The following is a 23031-nucleotide window of genomic DNA, read 5'->3' on the forward strand; positions in this document are numbered from 1 at the left end:
GGCGGTGGGGGGGGGAGGGGCGGGGAGGGAGGGAGGCTTGTGGCCCGTTTGTTCTGCTGGTGCCTGTGTCCAAGGATACATGCAGCCAATGAGGGCTGGGTTGCCAGGGCCCTGCTTGGGGGAAGGGGGGGCCTGGGCTGCTCAGGGGGCCGGGCCACTCGCAGGCAACAGGACAGACGGGGCTGGAAAAGGGAGCAAAGACTGGCCGCAACCCGCCCACGGTGCCTGGCAGGAGGCTGTATTCTGCCCCAGAGGGACTCGGGGCCCAAGGCTCCCCCCCAACTCTCAGAGGGTCCCGGGGAGAGGCAAGGGGTGCCGTAGCCTCTAGCGCATTCAGCAAACCCTGAGGCGCACCTACTGTGCACCAGGCACCCAGGGAGGTCCAAAGGGAGGCCTGGTGTCCACCCTCAGGAAGCTCTGGACACGTGGCTGGGGGATTGCCATGGAAACTCTGGACTCCGACTCCTCCAACACAGCTCCGACACTTGATAGCTTCCTGGTGTCCTTTGAACGTCAGAATGACAGTGGGGATTACTGCTGGGATAGAGAATGCCGTTAGGCCAGGGTAGAAGAACTCAGAATAGCTCCTGGCATGGAGGAGGCCTTCCATAAACGTCAGCCGCCGTTTCGCGGGGACCCGCCCGGTGCCGGCTGTTGTGCTGAGCTCCGTCTGCCTGAAACCACCCTCCTCAGCTGCTGGGGCTCCCATAAGCCTCGTCTCCGGGTGGGAAAAGGGAGGCTTGCAGGAACTCGGTGCCAGCCCCAGGCACACCCGGGCTACTCGTGCCAGGCCCTGCGCTGGAGGCTTTCCTGAGTGATTCCACCCAGTGGACTCCTCACGGTGACTCACTTACAAGCTCTCTGCCATCGCTTTCCCAGACGAGGAGACTGAGGCTCAGCAATGTTCATTTGGTCACACGGGGATGGATGCCAATCCCCGCACCCCTGCGTTACAGACACAGAACTCTCCCATCGAACGCGACAGCATCTTGTGGGAGGCCCGGCAGGGGGTGGGGGCGGGCAGAGGAGGACCCACCGGTCACCCAGCAGCACCATAACATCAGCCCCCAGGACCCTCACACCCTGTGCCTCTCCCACCGGGGCCCTGCAGGGGTGACCAGCGTAAGTACCAGTGAGGAGGTTACCCATAACCTCCTGGGGCCACTCACCTTTCCACCCTCTGCTCCGTTCGCTCTCCTTTCTTCATTCAACAAACATTCATTCGCTCTTGACTCTGTTGCCAGGCACTGAGCTGGGTACTAAAGGTAGATGAGGAGGAACGGAGTCTACATGCCTCCCACCCTCGGGTTTCACAGTCCAGAAGGGGAGACAGACCCATAATCAGGTGGATGGGGAGCACGGAACTGGGGAGATGATCAGGGAAGGCTTCCGGGAGGAGGTGCCCTTTGAGTGAGCCCTGAACTATGAACGTGAGTTAGCCAGGCAAAGAGTAGCAGGAGAATATTGTAAACTGGGACTCCCAAGGCAAGAAAGGGTAAGGCTGTCTAGACTGACGCCTGTGCCTCAGTTTTCCCAGCTGTAAAATGAGGGCTATGAAGTTTGGGTCATCGGGGAAGATTAAGAGCCAGCCCGTTAAGTAAAACAGCCTGGGCCTGGTATAGCTCGTCTGGAGCACTCACAGTGGTCATCGGTTAATTGTGCAATCACCTTTTTAATCCAGGCTCTCTGAGCAGGCTGTAAGCACCAAACATGCTTTGGGTACTGAGGGCTTCTGTGTGCCGGGAGCTGCAAGTGAACAGCGCTGACAAACCCTCCCTCCCTCACAGAGCTCGCGTTCTGGATCCTGTCCTGCTCAACCTCGCGTCTCCAGTACCTCCGGGGGTATTGTCTGGCATACAGTTGGTGCTCAAAAAAGCGCTCAAGGAAAGGATGAGTTGGCGGACTGCACGTCCGTTCTGTTGCCTCCGGGAGTGTTAGGGAAGGAAGGACGGATGGAGGTAAGTCGGAGTTGCGAGGGCTGGGGGTGGCAGGAACCTGGTCTCAGACGCGTGTGGGGCGGGGTCTGACCCCGGAACTCAAGAAAGCCTCCCTGACCCAGACCGCCCCAGCTCCAGGCAGGTAAGGCCCGGGGCCTCGAGCTGGAGCGCAGAGGTGGGTGTGCTCCTTTGGGCCTTGGAAGACCCGGTGCCCTCCCGACCGCAGGGTTTTCTTCGGTGCCGCAGTTCGCGCGCCCACGGCGACCCCTGGCGGCCACTACGGCAACGACAGTCGGAACGCCAGTCCTCCTGACAACAGGCTCTGGCAGCTGGCCAGATGGGGGCTGCACTGAGGGGTGGACAAGCTCCCCAAAGAGGGAGTGGGGTGGAAGGGTGAAGAAAGGCGCCCCAAAAGTACTGCCTTCCAACGGGCTCAGAGACAGAGGTTGGCTCACAAGGAGAGTCGCCTTTGGATTCCAAGCGCCCACCTGGGCGAGGCTATTGCGTGCAGGGCACGGCTTCATGGCCTCCTCCCTAAATTCAGGCTTTCTGGCTTTTAACGCAGCCTTGACCATTACATTTGCACGGGTCACTTAACCTCTCTGTGCCCTGGGAAATGCCCCTGTAAAAAAAATGGGGGTAATTGTTAAGACTCAGAGCCTAGCATTAGTGTTACTTACTACACTTTGTTTTCTCCAGATTTATTCACTTCAAACCCATCCCGCAACCCCTGGGAAGGTGTGGGGGCAGCCCCAGGCCTGCCTCTGGCCTAAGCTTCTGCTAAGGGAAAGGGGTCACTGAAGGCGAAACCAGGGGAGGCTGGGAGGTGAGCTAGGGCTCTCCCCGGAGCACCTGACTCACCTAGCTCTCCTCCCACCTTTCTGGCCACGCCCCCGGGCCACCAGGGATCCACCCTGCTCCTAGTACTGCCATTGGCCACCCCATCCACTCCCACTGATGACTCCCACGCCAGTTTCCAGTCCCGGGCTCTGTCTCCAGCCCAAGTGCCTCTCCTATTTATGGTTGTGTCCTTAAAGTAGCCCCCCCTGAATTTAAGCTCTCCGTATAGAAGAATCCTCTTAAGCACCTCTCAGCAGTAGTAATTCTATGAAGGCTTATCAGGTACTAGACACTGTGGTATGTTCTTTACATTCATTTTGTCAGTTAACCCCAAACACTATATTTAGGGTAGGTTCTGGTACCCCACTTCATTGGAGAGAAAACAGAGGCTGTGAGAGTCTCTGGAGGGTAAATGATCTGTTGGAGTTCATGGCTGGGCAGGATTTGAACCCGCTGGCCCATGTTTTGAACCACCATGCTTAATAGATTCTCCACAGGCTCCCTTCCCCTCATTGAGGTACCCCTTCCACTCTGCCTTGGGGAACTGAGTCTCCCCAACATACAGGCAGCCCCTCTTCTAGCAGATCTGGGTGGGGAAGGACTTGGCCAGCCAGTTGGAGGATGGATGCATTGGGAGATCTTTCTAGAGGTTAATCTTAGAATGGAAGTTTCCCACTTTCCCATTTTATGGATGAGGGCACTGAGGCACAGAGAAGGCTTCCTGGAGGAGGTGCCCTTTGAGCCCTGTACTATTAACATGAGTTAGCCAGGCAGAGTTGAGGAAGAATGTTCCATACTGGGACTCCCAGTCTGCAAGGCAAGAAAGGGTAAGGCTGTCTAGACTTGCCTGCTGTGCCTCAGTCTTCCCTGCTGTAAAATGAGCGCTATGAAGAAGTTTGGGACATTTGGGGAGATGAAGAGCCAGAGGCTCTCTGAGCCGGTAAGCCGCAGAGCTGGGACTGAATCTAGACTTGAACTTGGAGTTAGCTGCTTTCTGGGCTTTTCTCACACACCAGGCTACTCTGCAGCTACCGGTGCCAAATGCTTGGAGCTGGGCCCGAGGCTGGCATTTCTGGGGTGTGGTGCCTCTGCCAAGATTTCCTCTTTCTCAGAGACACCACACCCCCACCCCCCACCCCCCCGCCGCCTCCAGGGTTCAGCATTAGCTTTGCACTGGGAGAGGCATCCTGATGCCTTGGGAAGGCGGTGGTTATGGCAGAGGGAATAATGTGGGCAATACAAGGCTCGAATATTCTTTCATCTTTGAGCTTTGTCCTGGGGAGATAAGCAAGTCCAAAACACCCTTGGACACAAGCCGTAAGTCAGGCTCGTCAATTCCCCACCTCCTGCCTGCCTGCTTTGGAGAGCTCTTGAGGAAGAGAGAAGGGGTGTGGGGTGGGCCACCCTAAATTCCTTGCATGAGTTGGTCCCCTGTGGGCTCAGGGACCCAGACAAAAGCCTTATCACAAAGCAAAAAGGATCCCTTTGTTTCACATTTCCTCCCACCCTTGTGCTTGGTCAGCATCCTTAGGACAAAGCCAGAGGGGAAAAATTTGAATTCAGGTTTGCCTTGAGCCATGTGACATTTTTACTCCCTCTTCGAGTTATGATTTGCCATTGTGAGGAGAAAAAAAAATTAGCTAAACAAGATGTGTTTCTGGGCGAGAGTTTTCATTAGTGGAATAATTACAAAGCCCCTCCCTCTCCAAGTTAATGGGGATTTGAAAAGATTCCATTCCTTTCCTAGACCCTGCTTCCATCACACGGAGCTTTAAGCCCAAAGAGCACTTAAATTAATGAGCTTGTTCCCCATCTGAAAATACAAACTTGGGGGTGGTGGTGACAAGGATCAACCACTCACTTTGCCATTTACGTTTATTCTGCTACTTTTTTAAGGCGGTGCCATTTTTAGGGGAAATGAAATCCCTAGTGCCTGACTCATTTTACACCAAACTCATCAAGATGTGGCTTTCAAGGCCCCTTTGAAGTCTGAAGACCAGACATGTGGCCAAGGGCCCACACGCCTCCAAGTGCATTGAAACAGACACGTTAATCTGTTTCCTTCTGGGCGGCACCGCGGAGGGCTTCCGCGGGCTGCAGAGGGAAGCCGGCCGAGGGAGGGGCACGCATCAGCGCTTGCAAGGAAACCGGGCCTCTCTGGGTCGAGGATCGCTGCGGGTCAGCTGCCAACACCGTCTGCTTTAACCTCTGTCGGCCCCCAAAGAGTGGTGGCTCAGTCAGCCCCTGGTAGGAAGGGGGCCAAGTCAACTGGTAAAGTCAGAAAGGGCCTGGTACCTGTTCAGGGTCGAGTTTCAAGTCATGGAGGTGTTTGCACAAACAGCGTCCCATTCCCTTGGCAGTGAGTCCAGATGCAGAGAAGAGCTGCCCTGGGGCTCTAGCCATTGGCCACCTGGGAGGTGCCCTGACTCCCCTGGGTCGTGGGTGATGTCACAGGCAGGGGCCCGCCAGGGCAGCCCCAGGTGCGGCCTTGAATGGGGAATGGCACCCCCTGGCAGGGGTCGGTCACAGACAGTAGTAACCAGGACTCACAGCTCCCAGGGAGATTTCGTGCGCTCCTCACCACCACCCTGAGGGAGGCCCGGTCTCAGAGGGGAGGCCACCTCCTCGAGGCCCGTTCCGCCACCGAGCAGCCAAGCCCACGTTCCAACTCTACCTGATGGCCAGGTCCAGCTGGGAACAGAGCCGTGCTGCCTCCCCAGCGGAAACCAGCCAGACTTCCCAGGACTGAAACCAGGACCTGTGCCCCTGGGCTCCTCTCTGGGCAAGGTTAGCATCACCAGGCAGAGCCTGGGCAGCCCCCCAAGCCACAAACCCCTCAGGGAGTCCAGGAACAGTCACCCCCGTCCCAGGCCCGCAGATAAGGGAGCTCCCTCCAGGAGAGGCAAGGGAAAACCTCCTTTCCTCCCGCCTTCCTCCCGCCTCTCAGAGGTAAACAAGCCTCCATCCCGATCAAGGAGGTGACAGGAAGAGACACACAACAGGAGCCCGTCTTCCTTCCCTGACGTTCCCTCCACCCCTCACCCCCAGTGGAGGGCTAGGGGCCCAGCAAGGACTTCCGGGGGCTCATCTGGGGGCTCCTGGTGCCCTGCCTGCTCCCACAGGGGTATAACCAGGGAGGTAGAGCCTCCATTCTGGGGACAGAAAGGCCAAGGCCTAGGGCCTGCCCCGAGCGCCATGTCGTTCAGCACCTGAGTTGGTATCAACACTGCGAAGTGGGGTCACGGGCACCGTGAGGGTGAGTGGTGGGCGGGGGGAGGTATCCGAAGCACACGTCAGGCACAAGCTCTTCCCAGAAGGAAGGAGCAGGGAGAGGAAGACGAACACCACACACGAACCCTGTTGTCCAAGGGCAGCTGGGGGACAGGTGGCCTAGCTTCTTGTCTGAGTCAACTCCCTAGAATGACAGGATCTCCGCCATCGGGAAGAAGGCTTCTCTCCTAAGAGGCTGTGTCGGTGTCCCGGCCCAGGCGCCCTCACTGCCAGACCCAGCCTGTCTGGCCGCCTGGCCTCTCCTGATGATACCCTCCCAGCGGGGCTCCCGGAAAAGCCAGCCCCCCCGCCCCCCGCCCCGCAAACAGAGGCCAGGCTCACTGTCGTAACAAGCTGCTAACCTGTGTCCTTTCAGCCAGCGGCAGGGAGGGCTGGTCAGAGACTCGAACCATTTACTCCGAAACAACACCCTCCAAGAACACCAGGGGAGCTTGACAGAGCAAACATTTAATAAGTTATGAGATACAATTTACAGTCGGCATTTGATTCCAGTTTCGCTTCCATGTCCCAGTTTACAAAACCTGTGGCCCTTTCACAATAGGCTTCGGGCTGCTCCGGTGTCTAAGGGGTGGGCTGTTGCCAACACCTGCCCCCAGCTGTTGCATCTTGGTGACGGTCCCCTCCCTCGCTCCCTGTCCCACCCACGGAGGCACCCGTGACACTTCCTCAGGACGGAGCCGCAAATCAAAAAGGTCTGCCGGCCCAGACCATACCTCACACCTGGGCCCTGAAGTCAGGACGCGGCCCCGAAGGCTTTCACTTTATCCCGAAGGCAGCTCAGGTCTGCAGAAAGGGGTGCAAAATGCCTCGTGCCCCATTCCTGGAATTTGGGCCCCACACGCTGCTTTCCACACAGCCTCGGATGACGCGGTCAGGGCCAAATGAATACAGAGCCCCCGTCAGCTCTGTAGCTCTCACCACTTGTGCCCAGTGACAGAAGACCACCGGGGAGCTGCTGCCGTCTGTCCCACCCCCTCCACAGTGCCCTGATTTTGAGGCCAAAGGTCAGCAGGAGTTCCATTCTTTCCTATCTGTAATTCTTTTCCAGAAGTGATCCCACAGCTGATTGGAGGTGGGTGTGGAGTGTTCTGCCCCGTGACAGGCCTCTGCAGATGAGGGCGCTGACACAGTGACCCACCTGCGGCCATTCGAACGTGCTGGCAAGCCTCATCAGACTGACAAATGGCTGGAGTGTGTGTTAGGAACAAAGGCTCGTGTTGGTTAAAAAAAAAGGAATCTTTGGCAGGAGGGGGCTGCTTGCCCCAGAATTTCCTCAGACCCAGAGACTTCAATGGCCTTTAAAGACAAAAGCAAAACGTAGCTGCCAAGATGGGCACATGTTACAACTTGGCAGGGAAATACTCAGCAGAACGAGGCGAGAGGTACTAGGAAGCATGGAGGCCAGTCTGCCACCATGTAGCCGCTTCCCTCTGAGACGCGTACAAAGGCCACGGAGCGGGCAGGGGTGTGGAGAGGAGTAGTGTTGAAACAATGGTGTCTGCCTAAGAGCCTTTTATGGGGTAGGCTGCTGGTCCTCTTCTAAATGCCAGCCTCAAGTAGGTTGCCTCTTCGCCCTGTCCCTCCCTGCCAGTCTCGTTTCATAGATGGGCTAGCCAATTTCATTCTTTAGAAATGTCAGTCTTGCGAGTGACCTTGGTCTGTCTGCAGGGGGTGATCTGTGCCAGCAAGAGGTCGGATCTGAACCGAGTGTGCCTGGAAATCTTCTCAGCCCACTGCATGAGTTTGCGTTTCTTAAGAGTCCCCAGCGTGTCCCTAAAGAGTCAAGTCTAGACTTATTTCTCAAGGCACTTTACAACGGCAATGTTTTCGGGATGGGATTTCAGACCCACAAACAGGCTGGAGGAAAACTTTGTATAAAACAAGTTACAAACAAGCAACAAAAGCGACCACCAGAACTCCTCCCAGGATCTGACGAGAACTGTTTTAAGGCACCGTGACATGGAAGGGACTGCCGGGGATGTGTTCCTCTCCCCACTTCACGGCCAGAACGTAATCTCCCTTCTCCTTGACGACATATGTGACGTTGTATTGTTGATTGCCCACGTGCTTCATGGAGACCTCTTCGCAGGGGGTGGTTGGCCCATGGACACCGATCAGCAGCATGTTGGAACCTGAGAGGCAAAGAAAGGTGGTTACTCCATCAGGATGCATCATGGAAGGCAGAGGAAGGGGAGGGGAAATAGGAGCCAAAGGAAATGTACCAACTATTGTCTGTTGAGATTCTACAATGATGCTGGGACCTCTGAGAGGTGAGACGGCAAGGCAATTACAAGCAAAGACTCAGAGCCCAACGGCATGGGTTCAAATCCCCGCCTGCCACCTCCTCGCTGGGGGACCTTGGATGTGGAACTTCGCCTCTCTCTGCCTCAGCTTGCCCATCTGTAAACAGGAGATGATGCCAGCACCTACCCCATGGGCTACACAAGTTGTATGTGAAGCCCTTAGCTCGTAATAAGGGTTATGTAAGTGATGGCTACTCTGATCTCATTTATTCTCATTAGAAACTTAAGGAAGGTGACTTTATTATTCCCATTTTAGACAGCAAGAAACTGACATTTAGAAAAAGATTTAGTAACTTTCCCAAGATCACATGGCTCAGTTTGGGGAAGGGAGGGGGGGAGAGAAGGAGGGGGGAAGGGAGAAGTAGTGGAGCCAGGTTTCCAGCCCAGATATGCCAGATGCCAGAACCCAGGCAACTAACTACTGATACCCAAATAAATACCCAAGTTCAAACTGCAATTAAAGCAATTATTGGCAGAGAAGGGGCCGGGTTACTGATTCAGTCTGCCCATCTGTAATGGGGATAATGCCACCTTTCCAGGCTACCTTGAGGGCATTTGAAAGAATCAAGAGTCAAAAGAGGAAAATCATTTGAAAATATTAAGTGCAGGAGAGTGGGGTAATGAACAAGGTTACTTGCAAACGTTTGGGTTTCATGGGCAGGTGGGCACTGCAGGGAAGACTAAAGTTAGCAGAGGGTCCTCAGCCCACTTCCACCCTAACCCTCGAGCAGGACCAGGCTACCTACCAGCCTTGCTGCAGTCCACCAAGAAGGAGCTCTTTTGGCCCACGAAGGCCTTTGAGAGCCCTGCCCCTTTGGAGGTCACCTTGCTGGCGTCTGAGGATGCCTTGGGGACGGCACTATAGCAGGTCTCTGTGGATGACCTGGTCACGGACTCCACCAGAATGGACGAGGTCTCGTTGGTGGAGCCAGGGCTGACCAGACGCTGGCCTAGAAGATGGGAGGGGGAGGAGGGAGGAGTTAATGGCCAGAGTAGTAGGTCCTCTCAGCTAGAAGAGGCAAGTGCCCTGGGTAGAAGCCCCGGGAAAGTCCCTGCACCCTGACAGCTGGATCCCAAAGCTACCACATCCCCACCTTGTATCCCCAACACCTGATCTAAACATTACCATCTCCCCCCCATAATGTCTTCCAAACCCCTGGGTCCCACCCCACACAGCGAGGCAAACGACAAAGCCTGGAAATCCCTCCCACATAACCTCGTGCCACCCTGCAGAATTTACCTCTTTTCCATTGAGATAAAATACTCATGTATAAACAGTGTAAAAGCAATGTTTTATGTTGGGGAGAACATATAACAAAATAAAAAAGGTTCTCTCTGCATGTGACAGGATGATTTATCAGAATCTTTTAATTTTTCTGCAACGAAGCTATGCTACTCATACGACCGTGAACCAAGCAGAGACCTGTGGAAGGGATTTACCACTATATTTATGGTGATTACCTTGGGCCGTGGGCTCTGAGGTGGTTTTGGCTGTCATTTTTTCTAGTGTCCTGAAGGAGGCGCATTTTTGTAAATGTAATAAAACCTTTTGATTATTTTAAAAGTGCCGGTTACAAATAAGGGGATTTTTCAGGTCCTGATCTAAACAAATATGTAAGATTTCAAATATGTAAATATTTTTCTTTTCTGTTAAAAAAAGAAAACATGATTTTTTCCATTTCTACACTCATTATTTTGTAGGGGATGACACAAGCACATACCCACGGGCTTCTAAAGATGTTTACTCCCCTGGCACGTTCTACCGTTTCTTTACATTCAAGACTCAAAGGCGATTCAAAGTATCTAAAATTACCCACAGTTTACTGCTGATAATCTGACAAGACGCGCTCCACAGGAAAAAGAGTAACTTCAAAGCTATTTGGTTGTTACCTGTCACCTTGGCCTTGAATGGACTGCCCACAATGTGGTTGGGCCCACCATATTTGACGCCAATCAGGTAGCTTCCAGGAGCCATGGGGGTGTACATGACTTTGTAGCCTTCTGGGGTCTCCTGGCAATCCATTTTAACTTTGGACGGGCCTTCAATGGTGACAGATAATGTCCCTGGCCCTGCTCGGGTTGTGTTGATGAAAAATTCAGACTGGATACCTGGGAGAAAGGAAGAGGTAATGTCGTATTGGTTTGGAGGGATGGGTGGGGGGGTGTAGTTTGGGGAGCTTCCCCAGGGGCACTGAAGCAATGGGAGCAGGGGGGAACACACAGGTTCCCCCACAGAGGGGTGGCCTTGGTGGCGGGCGAACCCACCCATACTAGCTCTGAGCTCCTGGCACAGAGGGCCTCCCTTTCCAAGGCAGAGGCAAGAGTGTGGCTGACATTTCGCCCACCAGCACCAACCGCCAGGACACCCTGTTCTCGCCCCTGGGCAGGCGCGGTGGCAGAGGGCAAGAAGCCGGAGTCTTCATTGTCAGCCTGAAATGCTGTTTCAGCTGCCGGGGGCTCAGCCCTGCCTCCGGCGGGGCGGGGGGTGTGTGGGCCCCTCTGACCTTTGGTGGACTTGGAGAAGCCGAGCAGGCCCAGCATCATCATCTTCCCTCACAGGCTCCTTGCCCCAGTCACCACGCTAAAGACCGGGGCAGCTGCTAGAATCTGCTAGCCCCCCACTTTGCCATGAACACCAGCAACAAGAATAGGGCCAAAACAGCGGCTCCTGCTAACTGAGCCATACTTGCACCGTGCGGGCTCCAGGTCCCACAGTAAGCATCCTGTTACGTGCCCAGCGCTTCCTGTTTAACAAATGACAGAGGCTCAGGGAGGTTCGGGCACTTGCCAAGCAGCGCTACGAACTAGGAAACTGGTAGAACCAGGGTATGAACAATTCCGTGCGGCCCCGGAGCCTCTTGCCTGGCTCACAGGGGACTCCTGCATGGACGTCCTGCCTTGTGACAAGAGAAAAGCTGGGCCGACCAATGACTGTGGCACATTCCTGCCAGAGCCCAATGCCCTGCAGAAGCCTCCACTCCTTCAGGCCCATTTCCCGCCCAGAGGGGGATGAGGTGGTCGGTGAGGGCTGCCCGCTACAGTGCCCTCTATGGGCCATCCCTGGCACAGCAGCCTGCGCAGGGCAGTGCTTTTTTTCCAGCGCCCTGGATGCCGCCCCAGCGGGGAACTATTTGGGTTTAATTATAGTTCCCAGGCCAGAGAAAGAATTATTGTTCTGGCTATCAGTAAAACAAAGGCGCTGCTATCTTGCAACCCCCAAACACAACCCAGCTGCTTCTGGAAGCTCCTGAGGCTCCTGTCCCAGCCTCTCCCCCCACCCCCCACTGCCCGATTATCTCAACCTTGTTTCTACACCATGCAGCCAAGAGCGAGGCTGTGCGGGCAAGGGAGGGGTGGCGCATGACAAGGGACGGCATTTCCAGGAAGTGGCTGCAAGGTGACGATAAGGAAAGATTTTTTTTAAATTTTTTTTAAGATTTTATTTATTTATTTGAGAGAGAGAATGAGATAGAGAGAGAGCATGAGAGGGGGGAGGGTCCGAGGGAGAAGCAGACTCCCCACCGAGCAGGGAGCCCGATGCGGGACTCGATCCCGGGACTTCAGGATCATGACCTGAGCCGAAGGCAGTCGCTTAACCGACTGAGCCACTCAGGCGCCCAAGGAAAGATATTTTTAAAGCGAAGATGAAAAGACCCCGCTGCGGGGGAAAGAAGCCCAACCCATTTTAACAAGTTGCTCCCTTCTCAAGAAAGATCAAGATCCGTGAATCCTGGCTGGGAGGGCCTGGCGAGACAGGGCAGATGAGGTGGGAAAGGGAAGTAAGGAATGACAGGCAAGAGCTACCTGGAACAACCTATTGGGTGGGCTCCCTTCTTCTTCCCATTTTACAGGAAGGAAGTGGAGGCCTGGTGAGGTCAAATCCTTTGCGCCAAGTCACACCGGGGAATGGCAGGACTGGGGATTTAAACACAAGATCCGCCCAGTGTGGAGCTAAGGCACTTGCCTGAGAGAAGTGAGGAGAAAGAAAATCCCACGTGCAGGAGTCCCTCTGCCGACTGCCTCCAGCTAGAACCAACACGATACCCCAAACATCTCCGGGCATGGCAGTCTCCACCCCCTGCAACCCCGTGTGTGCACGGCTGAGTTCCTGTGTGGCTAATGCATGCCTACGGCAGCCCTACTCCATCGTGAAGGTGGGTGAGGGGGCAGGGGAGGGAAGGAGGCTCTTTGGTCCCACCTTGTGCACACTGGGGTTCTTGGAGCATTTTATCAGGAAGACTGGTCTTCCAATCCAGAGCGTCGAGAACCCCCTGGTCTAACACCCAACCTCTCAGCTCCTCGGCAAGCAGACAGTCCCACCCCAAATTCTCCACATTCCCCTGCTCCCAAACCTGCAAAACGGACCATTTAAAGCTCAAGCCAAGAGATACAGCAAGCCCACCCATAAAAACACAGGCAAGTTTGCTTTATTCTGCAGGTCAGGATGCCAGGCCCTCCAGCAGCCAAGCACAAATACCTTTTTATTCCATGTACACTGCAGCTGTGTAATCCTGGGATGGATATTTGGGGAAAGGCTCGGAAGCAGGAGGGCTAGAAAAACAAGACGCCTTCCCCTTGACAAGAGCAATATTTATACAGGGTTTGAAACCGGCATGCTCTGTACCTCTCCCTCCTGGCTGGGAGTATCCCCGTTAAGACTGGCTCCTCTCAGTGGCATTCAGCTCTTGCAAAGCACAGCCTGAAACCCAAGCTCCCGAGAAGGCACGCGAGCAGCCACGAGGCAGCATGAGGCCCCGAACGCAGCAGGTGTGACCCAGCAGGAGGGTAAGGTGGCTGCCGGCAGCTGCAGGGGTCCTCAGTGGCTGCTGGGGGACCCGGACCAAGGTGTGCGTGGCTCCAAATGCCAGGAGGATCCCGCCCCTCGTCAAGCAGGTGGCTTGCCAGGGACCAAATGCCTGCACTCCTGCCTGGGGACCATTCCAGGCAGCTGGGAGAACAGAGGTCCTGGTTTAGGATACCCTACAAAGTGGGCCACTAGGTTCACTACCACTGGGTGGAGCCAGCCACTTAGGCAGCAAAACTCTGGGGTTAAGGACAAAGGCTTTGAGGTCATGGACCTGGACTGATGCCTGGTTCTGCCCCCTCCCAGCTAAATAAAAGCTTAGGGAGTGACTCGACCCTTCTGAGCCTCACTTTCTTCATCTGTGAAATGGAATGGCGTAGGGTGAAGTATTACCATGCCTCTTATAAAGGGCAAGCTACTGGCCCACCATTCCGTGTGGAGCCGGATCGGATGGGTCTCGGGAGTCCAGAAGCACTTATGCCACCCCTGTGGGTGGTTCTGCTCGGGGCGGCATGCCAGCCTGTCAGTGACTCCTGTACCTGGGCAGGGCCCCTGGGGCCACTCAGGACACTGGCTCCCTAGGGCTAGATGCCAAGTAACCACAGCCACCCATCTCCTTGCCCATGCGAAGCGGGTCTGCTCTGTCCAACTCACTGCATCAGGGAGAGACTAGAGTAGAATGTGCACACACAAGGGACTCGAGCTGGGACCGGATTGCCTTCCAAAGGCCCAGTGCAAACCGTGTTCCAGTGCGTCCATGTCTATGGACATGCCCTGCAGAGAAGTCTGAGTGGACAAGCTCCCCATGCCGGCACTCTCCGTACCAGTCACCCACCCTGCCCCGAGGCTCACGGGATGAACACTAACCGAAGCCATTACAAAGGGCATAGATCTGTGTTTTGACACAGGAAGTTCTTTAAGATGCCAAGTGGAAAATGTTGTACAACAGCACGTGCACCAAGATTATTTCTGTAAAATAAGAACCAAACTATATGTCTACCTTTTTAACAAACCAACTAGCTAAGGGACCGTGCATGAGGACGACAGATACAGGCAGTCGAAAGGTCCCCCCCTGAACCACCGGTGGTGTTCCCTCTAGATGGAAGGAGGGAGAAGCAAGGAGACGGAGCCAGTTTCATTTATATCCACCCCTGCTTCCTCTTTCACAGTCAAATGTGCCCCATCCATGGCGAAGACTAAAAACAGATTGTAACGAGTCCAAAAAGCTCTAGAATTCTTTGCCACCGTCTTTTCTCCTCCTCCCCAAGGACCAGAAACTAAAAGGGAGAGACAGACCGTGACAGGTCCTACTGCAGATTCAAGGTTGTTTCTCTGAGCCCAGGACTGCTGAAGGAACGGAGGGCAGGAGACCTCCCAGGAGGCCCGTGACACACACTGAATCCTCTGCAGGCAAAGGAACCCTCAAAAGCAAAGACAGGGCACTGTATTCCCTCACGATCAGTGTCCTGGCCCTGATGTCAAGGCACTTGGCCAAGGAAGACAGGGGAAGCAGAGGAAATAGTAATGAGGTGCGATAATATGGTCATCAAGCCCTTGCTCCAGACTTATCTTGGGTCAAACCACATGCCCCAAAACAACTCTGGGGATCAAGAGCTCCAAAGTGTCCATCACTGCAGCTTCCCTGGGAAAGCGCAGGGAAGGCTTCCCGAAGCCTGAAGAGCTCCTGCTGGCTGAGCCCTGGAATGGGCTCAGTTAAAGATGAGAGGCCGGGGTCGTGGGTTACCTGTGGTGCCCCCTTCAAGCCCAGCACCATAGGCGGACACCAGGGCGGGGTTCCCCGCTTGTCCGGGCTCCCCGACGCGCACTTTGAAGGGGCTTCCAACCACGTGGCTCCCGTTGAACTTGACGTCGATCGTGTGGATGCCATTCTCATGGGGGATGAAGCGCACGGCGTACTTGTCTAGGAGAGTGAGCAAAGTACAGGGTAAAGCCAAGTACGTGGACACCACCGACCAAGGTGAGGGCAAAGGATGGAGGCCAGCCTGAGATGGTGAATTTTAAATCATTAATAAGACCACAGCTCTACTGGAAGCCTGGCACCCAATATGTTGGATTTCAAAACCAGATGGGCCTATTTATGTGTCCCTCGTCAACTCTTTGGGAAATGCATCCAAATCTCAAATTCTAGGTTTCATCCTCTGTGGTGTCTGCCTTGGGAGAACACTTTCTTTTTCTTTTCTTTTTTTATATTTTTTTATTTATTTGAGAGAAAGAGAATGAGCCAGGGGGAGGGGCAGGAGGAGAGGGAGAAGCAGACTCCCCGCTGAGCAGGGAGCCCCATGCAGGGCTCGATCCCAGGAACCTGGGATCATGACCTGAGCCAAAGGCAGACGCTTAATAGACTGAGCCACCCAGGTGCCCCTGAGAAAACACTTTATGAAAAACTCACTTCTCACTTGGCCCCTTGAAGGGCAAAGAAATGGTTCCAACTGGCATTAATGCTTCTGAATTAAGCTCTAAGCTAGCAACTGCCCACCCCTCAAAGGCAATGGCCAGGTTTTCCACAGTGTGTTTGGGTCACAGCATGCAGTAATCTGTCCACTGAACAGACACCAAGAATATCCATCCATCATCTCTTCCTCCTTGAAGCCCTCCCACCTGGGATGCAGACTGCCTGTTCTCCTACCTCTCCAGATGTCTACCTTCGCTGTACATGTCGCAGGACACACAGCAAATGCCCGATTAAAGGCAGTGATCACAGGGCCCTTCCTCATGCATCAGGGCCACATTCAATGTCGCTTCCTCTGAGAAGCCCTCGGGCCTCACCAAGGCAGGAAGTTATTTTTCTCTCCTGCTCTTTTATCATTTGGTTCTCGGTTCTCCTGGGGTATTGGTGACCATCTGGGGTCCTCCCCAGGGTACTGCAGGCTTCCGGCCAGGGCCCCACTCCACTCTGAGCTCCTCTTTGAGGGCAGGCGTCATGTCTTCCTTAGTCTTACCATCCCGCCAAGTCTCTCACACTTAGTAAATGTTCACTGGCAAAATGGCTCATTAAAGTTGATAGAGGTCAGAGAATTCTGTACGTCAAGGGAGCGGGCAGGAAAATCTTATGCTAGTAAGCATGCTGGAGCCCCAGATTCTTTGAAATTTACAGATGAACATCAATTAACTTTTCCCTCAAAGTGAGGTCAAAGAGTACTTATTTGTGTCATATGGTCAACAACATAATAAAAATCTGTAAGATTTTGTTAAACTAGGAGAAAAAAGTTACAATGAATAGAATGTGAAGGGAATCTGAAAAACAACAGAAAATAAAGCAGTATTTGTTGAAAAGAAAAGAAAGGAAAAGAAAAGAGAAAAGGGAAGGCTATATACCAAAGTGTCTTCTTGTGCCTGGCAAATGTTTATGCCCTAATGTGTACACAGTGCCTGGCAACAGCAGGAGAAGGGAATCTGAAGGCTGGCTGGCCTCGGTGCAGCCGATTAGCCCTCCGAGGGGGTGCACACTTGCAGAAACATTCCTCGGGGAGGCGCGGATGCCGGGGCCTGCCCACCCGCCTCTGGCTTACCTGGCTCCAGCTCAGACACATGGCACTCCTCCACGGCTCCGGAGGGGCTGTGCACCTTTGCATCGATCTTGCCTTTTGCCCCATTCAACCTTATAGCAAAGGAGGCTGGCTGGTTAACTTTTAATCCCGATTCCTGGGAATTTAATACATTAAACAGGTTACGGCCCTTGGTTGTTCCTGCTCAGTGGCACACACTGACCCGACCCGGGACTCCAGGGGACGGTTCTCATGCAAAAAGGCTTGGAATGTTTATCCATATAACGTCTGACAACAGAAAAGCAGGTGCCTTCTTCCACACTTCTAGCTTTAAATATAAGACAAGAGAGACACACGTCGGCGTCGTCTAGCACCTTGGTTTGGGCTGGAAGAAATGGTTACTGCATTTGGAGACTGAGACTATCCTGGTCAACAGAACTACAATTTCCATATCCCAAACAAGACCTGGACAGCCAGAAAACCCAGTGTCTTCCAGGTCAAAAAGGAAGGGCCCTCTTTTGAGAGGAGCCTGGTGACTGACAAAACCATGTACTCACCAACATGAATAAAGTTTTATATCATTGCTATTTTTTATCTCAAGGGTAGGAATGGAGATGACTTTTAATAAACTCGTAATGGACTATACATGGTTAAGAATCAGCAGGACCTGGGGTGACTACCATTTCCTAGCTGTGTAAAGTAAGCTGTTCAATCTTTTGAGTCTCAGTCTCCTCATCTGTAAAATGGGCACAATTACCAAATCTACACCAGAGAGCTGTTGAATGAGGATGAAATGAAGTGATGCATTCCAAGCACTCAGCGCAGGGCCTGGTCCATACACAGAGAGGCTCACAAAGGTCAGCTTATCGTTAAGTATTAATATGCATTTAGAAGTTGTCTGCACCGCACTCCTAGCCCCCACCCACCCCCAACAAAAAGAAACACAACAAAAAGAAGGCTAGCTTTCACTATTCACTGGATCAGTTTCACCCTCCACACTCTGTCCTGGAAACTACAGCCTCTCGCAGGAGGAGGGGATTAGAGGTTTAGATGCTTAAGATATTTTAAAATTGGCCAGTCCTGAACCACAAAATTTTACAAGTTAGCAGTTTTGCAGTAAACTTGATTGAACAGCCACTCCTCAGATGATACCTCAATGTGCAATCGAAGGATGTGGGGGGTCTTGTTAAAATGCAGATTCTGATCCAGTCGGTCAGAGGGCGGGGAGCCTGGAATTCTAGTAAATTCCCAGGCAATGCTGAGGCTGCTAGTCCCAGGACCACATCTCAGTAGCAAGGTACTAAAGCTGCACTGCCTAATTGGTAGTCACACAGGGAATATATTTTTTAAAATTTAAGTCAATTAAATTAAATAAAATTAAAGATTTGGTTCCTCAGTTACACTAGCAACATTTCAAGGGCTCAATTGCCACAGGTGGGTCAGTGGCTACCATATTGCACAGGGGAGATATGAGACATTTCCATTGTTGTAGAACATTCTATTCCACTGTGCTGCACTAGAGGTTACAGACTGGGGCGAGAGGACTGCACACAAAATTCAGGAATCTTTGATTGCCAGCTCGCCCCCCTCATCATCCCCTCCTCCACAAAATGCCAGCCGACTTCGATTTTCTAAAAAGTCTTAAAAGCAAGACAAAACACTACATGCCTCTCTTTTCCTAACCAGCACCAGATGTTGGTGTGCAGGCCTCCAGCAAATCTCCGATAAATAATTTACATATCACTCGGCACCAAATGACCCAGGGAAAAACGTGCACACTTATTCAAGTATTTACGACCCAACAGTGACGAGACGACTCTACAGTAAAGTCTCCTGGAGAGGATTTCTCCAAACCAGGTTTCTGGGGGACAGAACCGTTTACATTACCTGAATCCGCTTGCCACTAAATCCTCAAGAGGGAGATAAACGCCTCAGAAGATCTGAAAGAAATCTTCGAGATGCATGAAGGCAGCTCTTTGCCCTCAACAAATGCCGGGTTTATCTCCCTCCATAGGTTTTAGTTAAGTCGGCCACAAAAGGAACTTCTGTTAAGAAGCCTTTAAATGAAACACAAGAAAAACATCTACACCACAGTGACCAGTTAGCACCCTTGGGACTCTCCAGGTGAGGCCTCTTCAATCTGCTGATGGCGGTTCTACTTTGGGTTCTGTCTGGGTTCCCTGACGTTTGGAACAACCAGCAGTACCAATTCTCCTCAAGGAAAGGTTAGAATCTCAAGTGTAAACCAAGTGCATGGAATTAGAGCCAATGAGAGCACCAACCTGAGATACAGGATTGGATTTCATCCAGTATTTTCAAGAATGGGGGTCAGGGAGGCAGTTGAAGGCTACTGAGAAATCCCATTTATCAGAAATCAGATTTGGGGATTCTGGTGTGACTTTGCAACTGAATTGCTACTCCTGATTTCAGACACCTAATTACTTTTCAGTGTCCTGAGCAAAGACATAAAGGCATCCCTAGTGGTTCTTAGTTTGGCTGCAGGCTCTAATGCAACCTTGAATTCGATAGCCCATTGAGGACAGGAGAAAAGTTGCATTTCCTAACAGGTTGGACTGTGTAGCCACTTGCTACAGTGCAGGGGCGGGGATTCAGAAAGCCACGGTTAAGACCATGGGTTCTGGAGCCCCAGAGACCATCACTCCGCCCCATACTAGCTGGTTTCTGGTAGCCGTAACCTCTCTATATCTCAGTTTTTCCATCTTTAAAACAGGGTCAGGACAAACCTACTCACCAGGCTCCTGCAAGGATTTAGTGAGGTAATACTGATAAAGTCCTTACGTAGTGCCTTGCACACTTATAAATAAATCATAATAAAATCAATCGCAACTGACTTTCTGGAGGGAAAGGAAGCCTGAACTAGCAGGAAGAACGTCACCAGACTGTTGGTCTGGCGTTCGTTCTGTTTGAAAGCCCTCCTTACCCCTTAACCAATTATTAACAGGCCTCCTTTGTTTCTCTGGAATAAACATTTAAAAAACTAATTTGTTCCCAAACGTTGAGGTGTTTTGTTGACTGTGGCTCTGTTTCTGCTTGCCCCAAGTGTCTCCTGTCCTAAACGTGGAGGGGGGGGGGGTGTGACTCTGCCATGGGAAAGGTCCTCTACAGTTGGCAGCATCTGCAGTCACACTGGGATGGGGCCCTTGGCACTGAAGGGACGATTGAAGCAGCCTCAAGAGTCCAGGGTTTCACTAGTCGGCCTGTGGCCAATGAGATGGATGCTTCCTTGCGTCTCACCTGAAGGCTCATAACAGTGAGGCGGCGGGCGTCGTCAGAGGGCGCGATGACTGGCACCAGGTAAGGACTTTCAGGGATGTGCTCGTCGTTGAACTTGATAGATACCTCATAGTTACCTGTGGGGACAGGAAAGTCCCATCATTTCAGAGATTCTGGGAAGGAGGTTCCAGAGCGGCCTCTGGCTTCCTTCCTGGGACTGAAATGCCTTCCAAGAGCCCCTGCCTCCCTGATGGCCATGGCTGGTTGGTTGGTTGGTTGGTTGAGGGCAGGTGACCTAGCTGAGGTTGAGCCAATATGATTCCCTTGGTTGGGCAAGGGCTGAGATCCTTTTTTTGTTTTTTAAAGATTTTATTTGAGAGAGAGAGAGAGAGAGAGAGAGAGCACGCACGAGTTGGGGGAGGGGCAGAGGGAGGAGGTGACTTCGCCAAGCAGGGAGCCCCATCCCAGGACCCTGGGATCATGACCTGAGCCGAAGGCAGACACTTAACTGACTGAGCCACCCAGGTGCCTCAAGGGCCAAGATTCTTAACCTGGGTCCACAGGGCCTCCCTAAGGGCCCGTGTATAGAACTCAGGAGACCCAGGAAATTTGAATGGGAAAAAAAATTACACCTTTACTTTCACTAACTTTAGGCTGAAATTTGGCACTTTCTTTCTTTAGAAAGAAGTACACATTAGAAGTACTCGTGACTTTGTCACCAACAAAGATCACAGACATTTCATATAATGTATTATTTGTTTCAGGGGTACAGGTCTAAGATCACAGATATTTTCATGTCACTTTACAGGTTTATATACACCTTGACATATCATTTACACTCACCTCTACTTTGAAATTAGGTCATTAACAGACCATCACCAAATCCTATGATTTAATGTATTCCAGAAGAATGTGTATATGTTACTGTGTTACACATTCCCTTGAAGATTTTGATAACTCCATTTTAACATAACTGATTTCTTTTATAATCCAGTGCATTTTATTTTATATGTTTCAAAACATTATCCTGAGAACAGTCCCTATAGGCTTTGCCAGATGCCCAAAAGAGTCCATGGCTCACAAAAGGTCAAGAACTGCTGCTCAAGGGAGCTCAGATGCGGAGGCCACTCGTCCAGAGCAGCCACAAAGCCGGTGGCCAAGGATGGGCAGAGAGGCTGGTCAGTAGGCAGAATAACAGGGCCGCATGAAAGCATGAAGCAGAGAGGCCAAGAGAGGACCAGAGAACCAGACTCCCTGCCCCCTTGAGGCCTGACAGGATTTCCTGCCACGGGTTTTCTAGGAGGTGCTCCCACACACCCATATAGATAAACTCCTTTTTCACTCAAGTTAGCTCGCCAGGCTTCCATTCCCTACAACCTAAGCATCCCCCAACAAGGAACACGTCCTCAGTTGGCCCGTGATTACATACCAGGCTCCTGGGCAATGTAAGACACACCGCACGATCCGTTTTTATGGTCATCAAATGTAATCTCGGCCTTACTGGGGCCCTCGACGGCAATGGACAAGCCACCAGCACCTGCTTCCCGGGTCCATATGCTGAACTCGGCTGAAGCAAAGAAACACCTGGTTCGTGACCGAGCTCGGGACACACTCTCTTCTTGCTCACACCCACGATGCTGGGTTATGTCTGCTCCCTTTTCTCTTTCTTTAAGCCCAAGCAGAGCCCCAAGGAAGGGCATCACTGATGTTTTCGAAGCATCACCCATGAGAACATGAAGTTCACGGGAAATCAGGCATCTCCAAACACACCCAACCAAGGCAGAAAAAGATGAGAATGCTCAGTTTTGTCCCTACAGATCTTCCCACCAGCAACCACCACCACTGGTTTTGTAGAATTCTAGTGTGTTCCACCGAATGTCAGCGCTGCAGGATGCTCTGCAAAGAGCTTTTTTAGCCTGCATCCCTCTTAGATGCTCACACACACAGTCATTAAAGGCTCTGAGGGGTCCCTCAGTAAGAAACCTGTTTAGCTTTGGATAAGTGAGCAATTCCCAAACATGTGTAGCCACAGAAGCCTTGTTTTAAAGAACGTCCCTTAATACCACCATCAGAACCACACATGCCAAGAGTCAATCTCTGGAACGGGGTGAAGAACGGTGCTCACACCACCAGGCTCCTCTTGTTCTTCTCAAGTACCAAGCCCCCCCGCATGCTCACCTGGGACCCCTGCTTCTCCTCTCTCCAGGCCGGGGCCTCCCGCGCGGACCTTGTGGGCGCCCCCCTCACCCAGCGGCCCCACGGTGAATTGGAAGGGGCTGCCGGTCACGTGCTGGCCGCGGTACTTGACACTGACTGTGTGAACGCCCATCTCCTGGGGCACAAACCGGACACAGTGCGAGTTCTTCCCCACGGACACAATCTCTGCCTCGGTGATGCGGCCAGAGGGGCTGGTGACGTGGGCCGACATGTCGCTGCTGTCGATTTCTGAAAGGGGGCAGGAGTTTGGGGGGAGAGAGCAGAGTTAGGGTGAGGGACCAAGGCAGAGCAGGCCATGCAGGGCAAGCAGCAGAGGGCAAGGCGGGTGCAGCCTGGAGGCGTGTGGGGTGCAGGCTTTCTCCCATTCAGGGGGGATGCCTACCCTCCTATCTCCCTTGAACCCTGGGTGGCTGTGGCCACCATGGAGACGGCAGAACCCCTCCAGCCACCCAGTGCAGAGAACGTTCTAGGGACAGTGACACTGTTTGCCCCACCGAGTACTTCTACAGTCTTCCTGGCTGGCCCTAATTCCACACAGCAGTTTCAAACCAGAGCCTGGAGCTGATAGTGACAGCAGGGAAATAAAGCCTCCAATAGCTTAGATATTTCTAAGCCAAAGGTGACACATGCCCATCTATCATACTTAGAGGGGCTCTTTTCCATAGGGAGGTAAGGGCAGAAAATTCAAGAACCATCATCCCGTACTTTCAAGAAGCCTCAGCATTTCTTTGAGGCAACAAGACAAAACGCATTTAGAGAAAAAGGTGAAACCCACGTTGGTCACAACTGCCAAGGGAAACCATGCGTGAGCCAAGCTTTGAGCAAGTCAAATACCAGAGGCCATGCTTTCAGAAAAGTGATGCCTCCAGTCACCGACACCGGGACGCAGACGGCGTCTG

General features: G+C 52.7%; 1 protein-coding gene across 4 annotated transcripts in view; it reads right to left on the minus strand.

The window, feature by feature from the left end:
• Window positions 1-6499: 6499 nt before the first annotated feature.
• FLNB (filamin B) overlaps window positions 6500-23031 on the minus strand; it is a 143580-nt gene continuing 127048 nt past the window's right edge. For all 4 annotated transcript variants that reach the window (XM_028110330.2, XM_028110329.2, XM_088027906.1 and 1 more), the window contains 8 exons: window positions 22094-22360; window positions 21345-21482; window positions 19937-20052; window positions 16706-16838; window positions 14920-15096; window positions 10262-10480; window positions 9118-9321; window positions 6500-8200 (listed from right to left, as the gene is read on the minus strand). In XM_028110330.2, coding sequence (XP_027966131.1) covers window positions 8013-8200; window positions 9118-9321; window positions 10262-10480; window positions 14920-15096; window positions 16706-16838; window positions 19937-20052; window positions 21345-21482; window positions 22094-22360 — 1442 coding nt within the window. In that variant the 3' untranslated portion in view covers window positions 6500-8012. The remainder of the gene's footprint in view (window positions 8201-9117; window positions 9322-10261; window positions 10481-14919; window positions 15097-16705; window positions 16839-19936; window positions 20053-21344; window positions 21483-22093; window positions 22361-23031) is intronic.

This window comes from Eumetopias jubatus, unplaced genomic scaffold (genome assembly GCF_037043125.1).
Source record: "Eumetopias jubatus isolate StellerSeaLion01/CBP00866 unplaced genomic scaffold, mEumJub1_p1.0 scaffold_1, whole genome shotgun sequence".
Classification (NCBI taxonomy): Eukaryota; Metazoa; Chordata; class Mammalia; order Carnivora; family Otariidae; genus Eumetopias; species Eumetopias jubatus.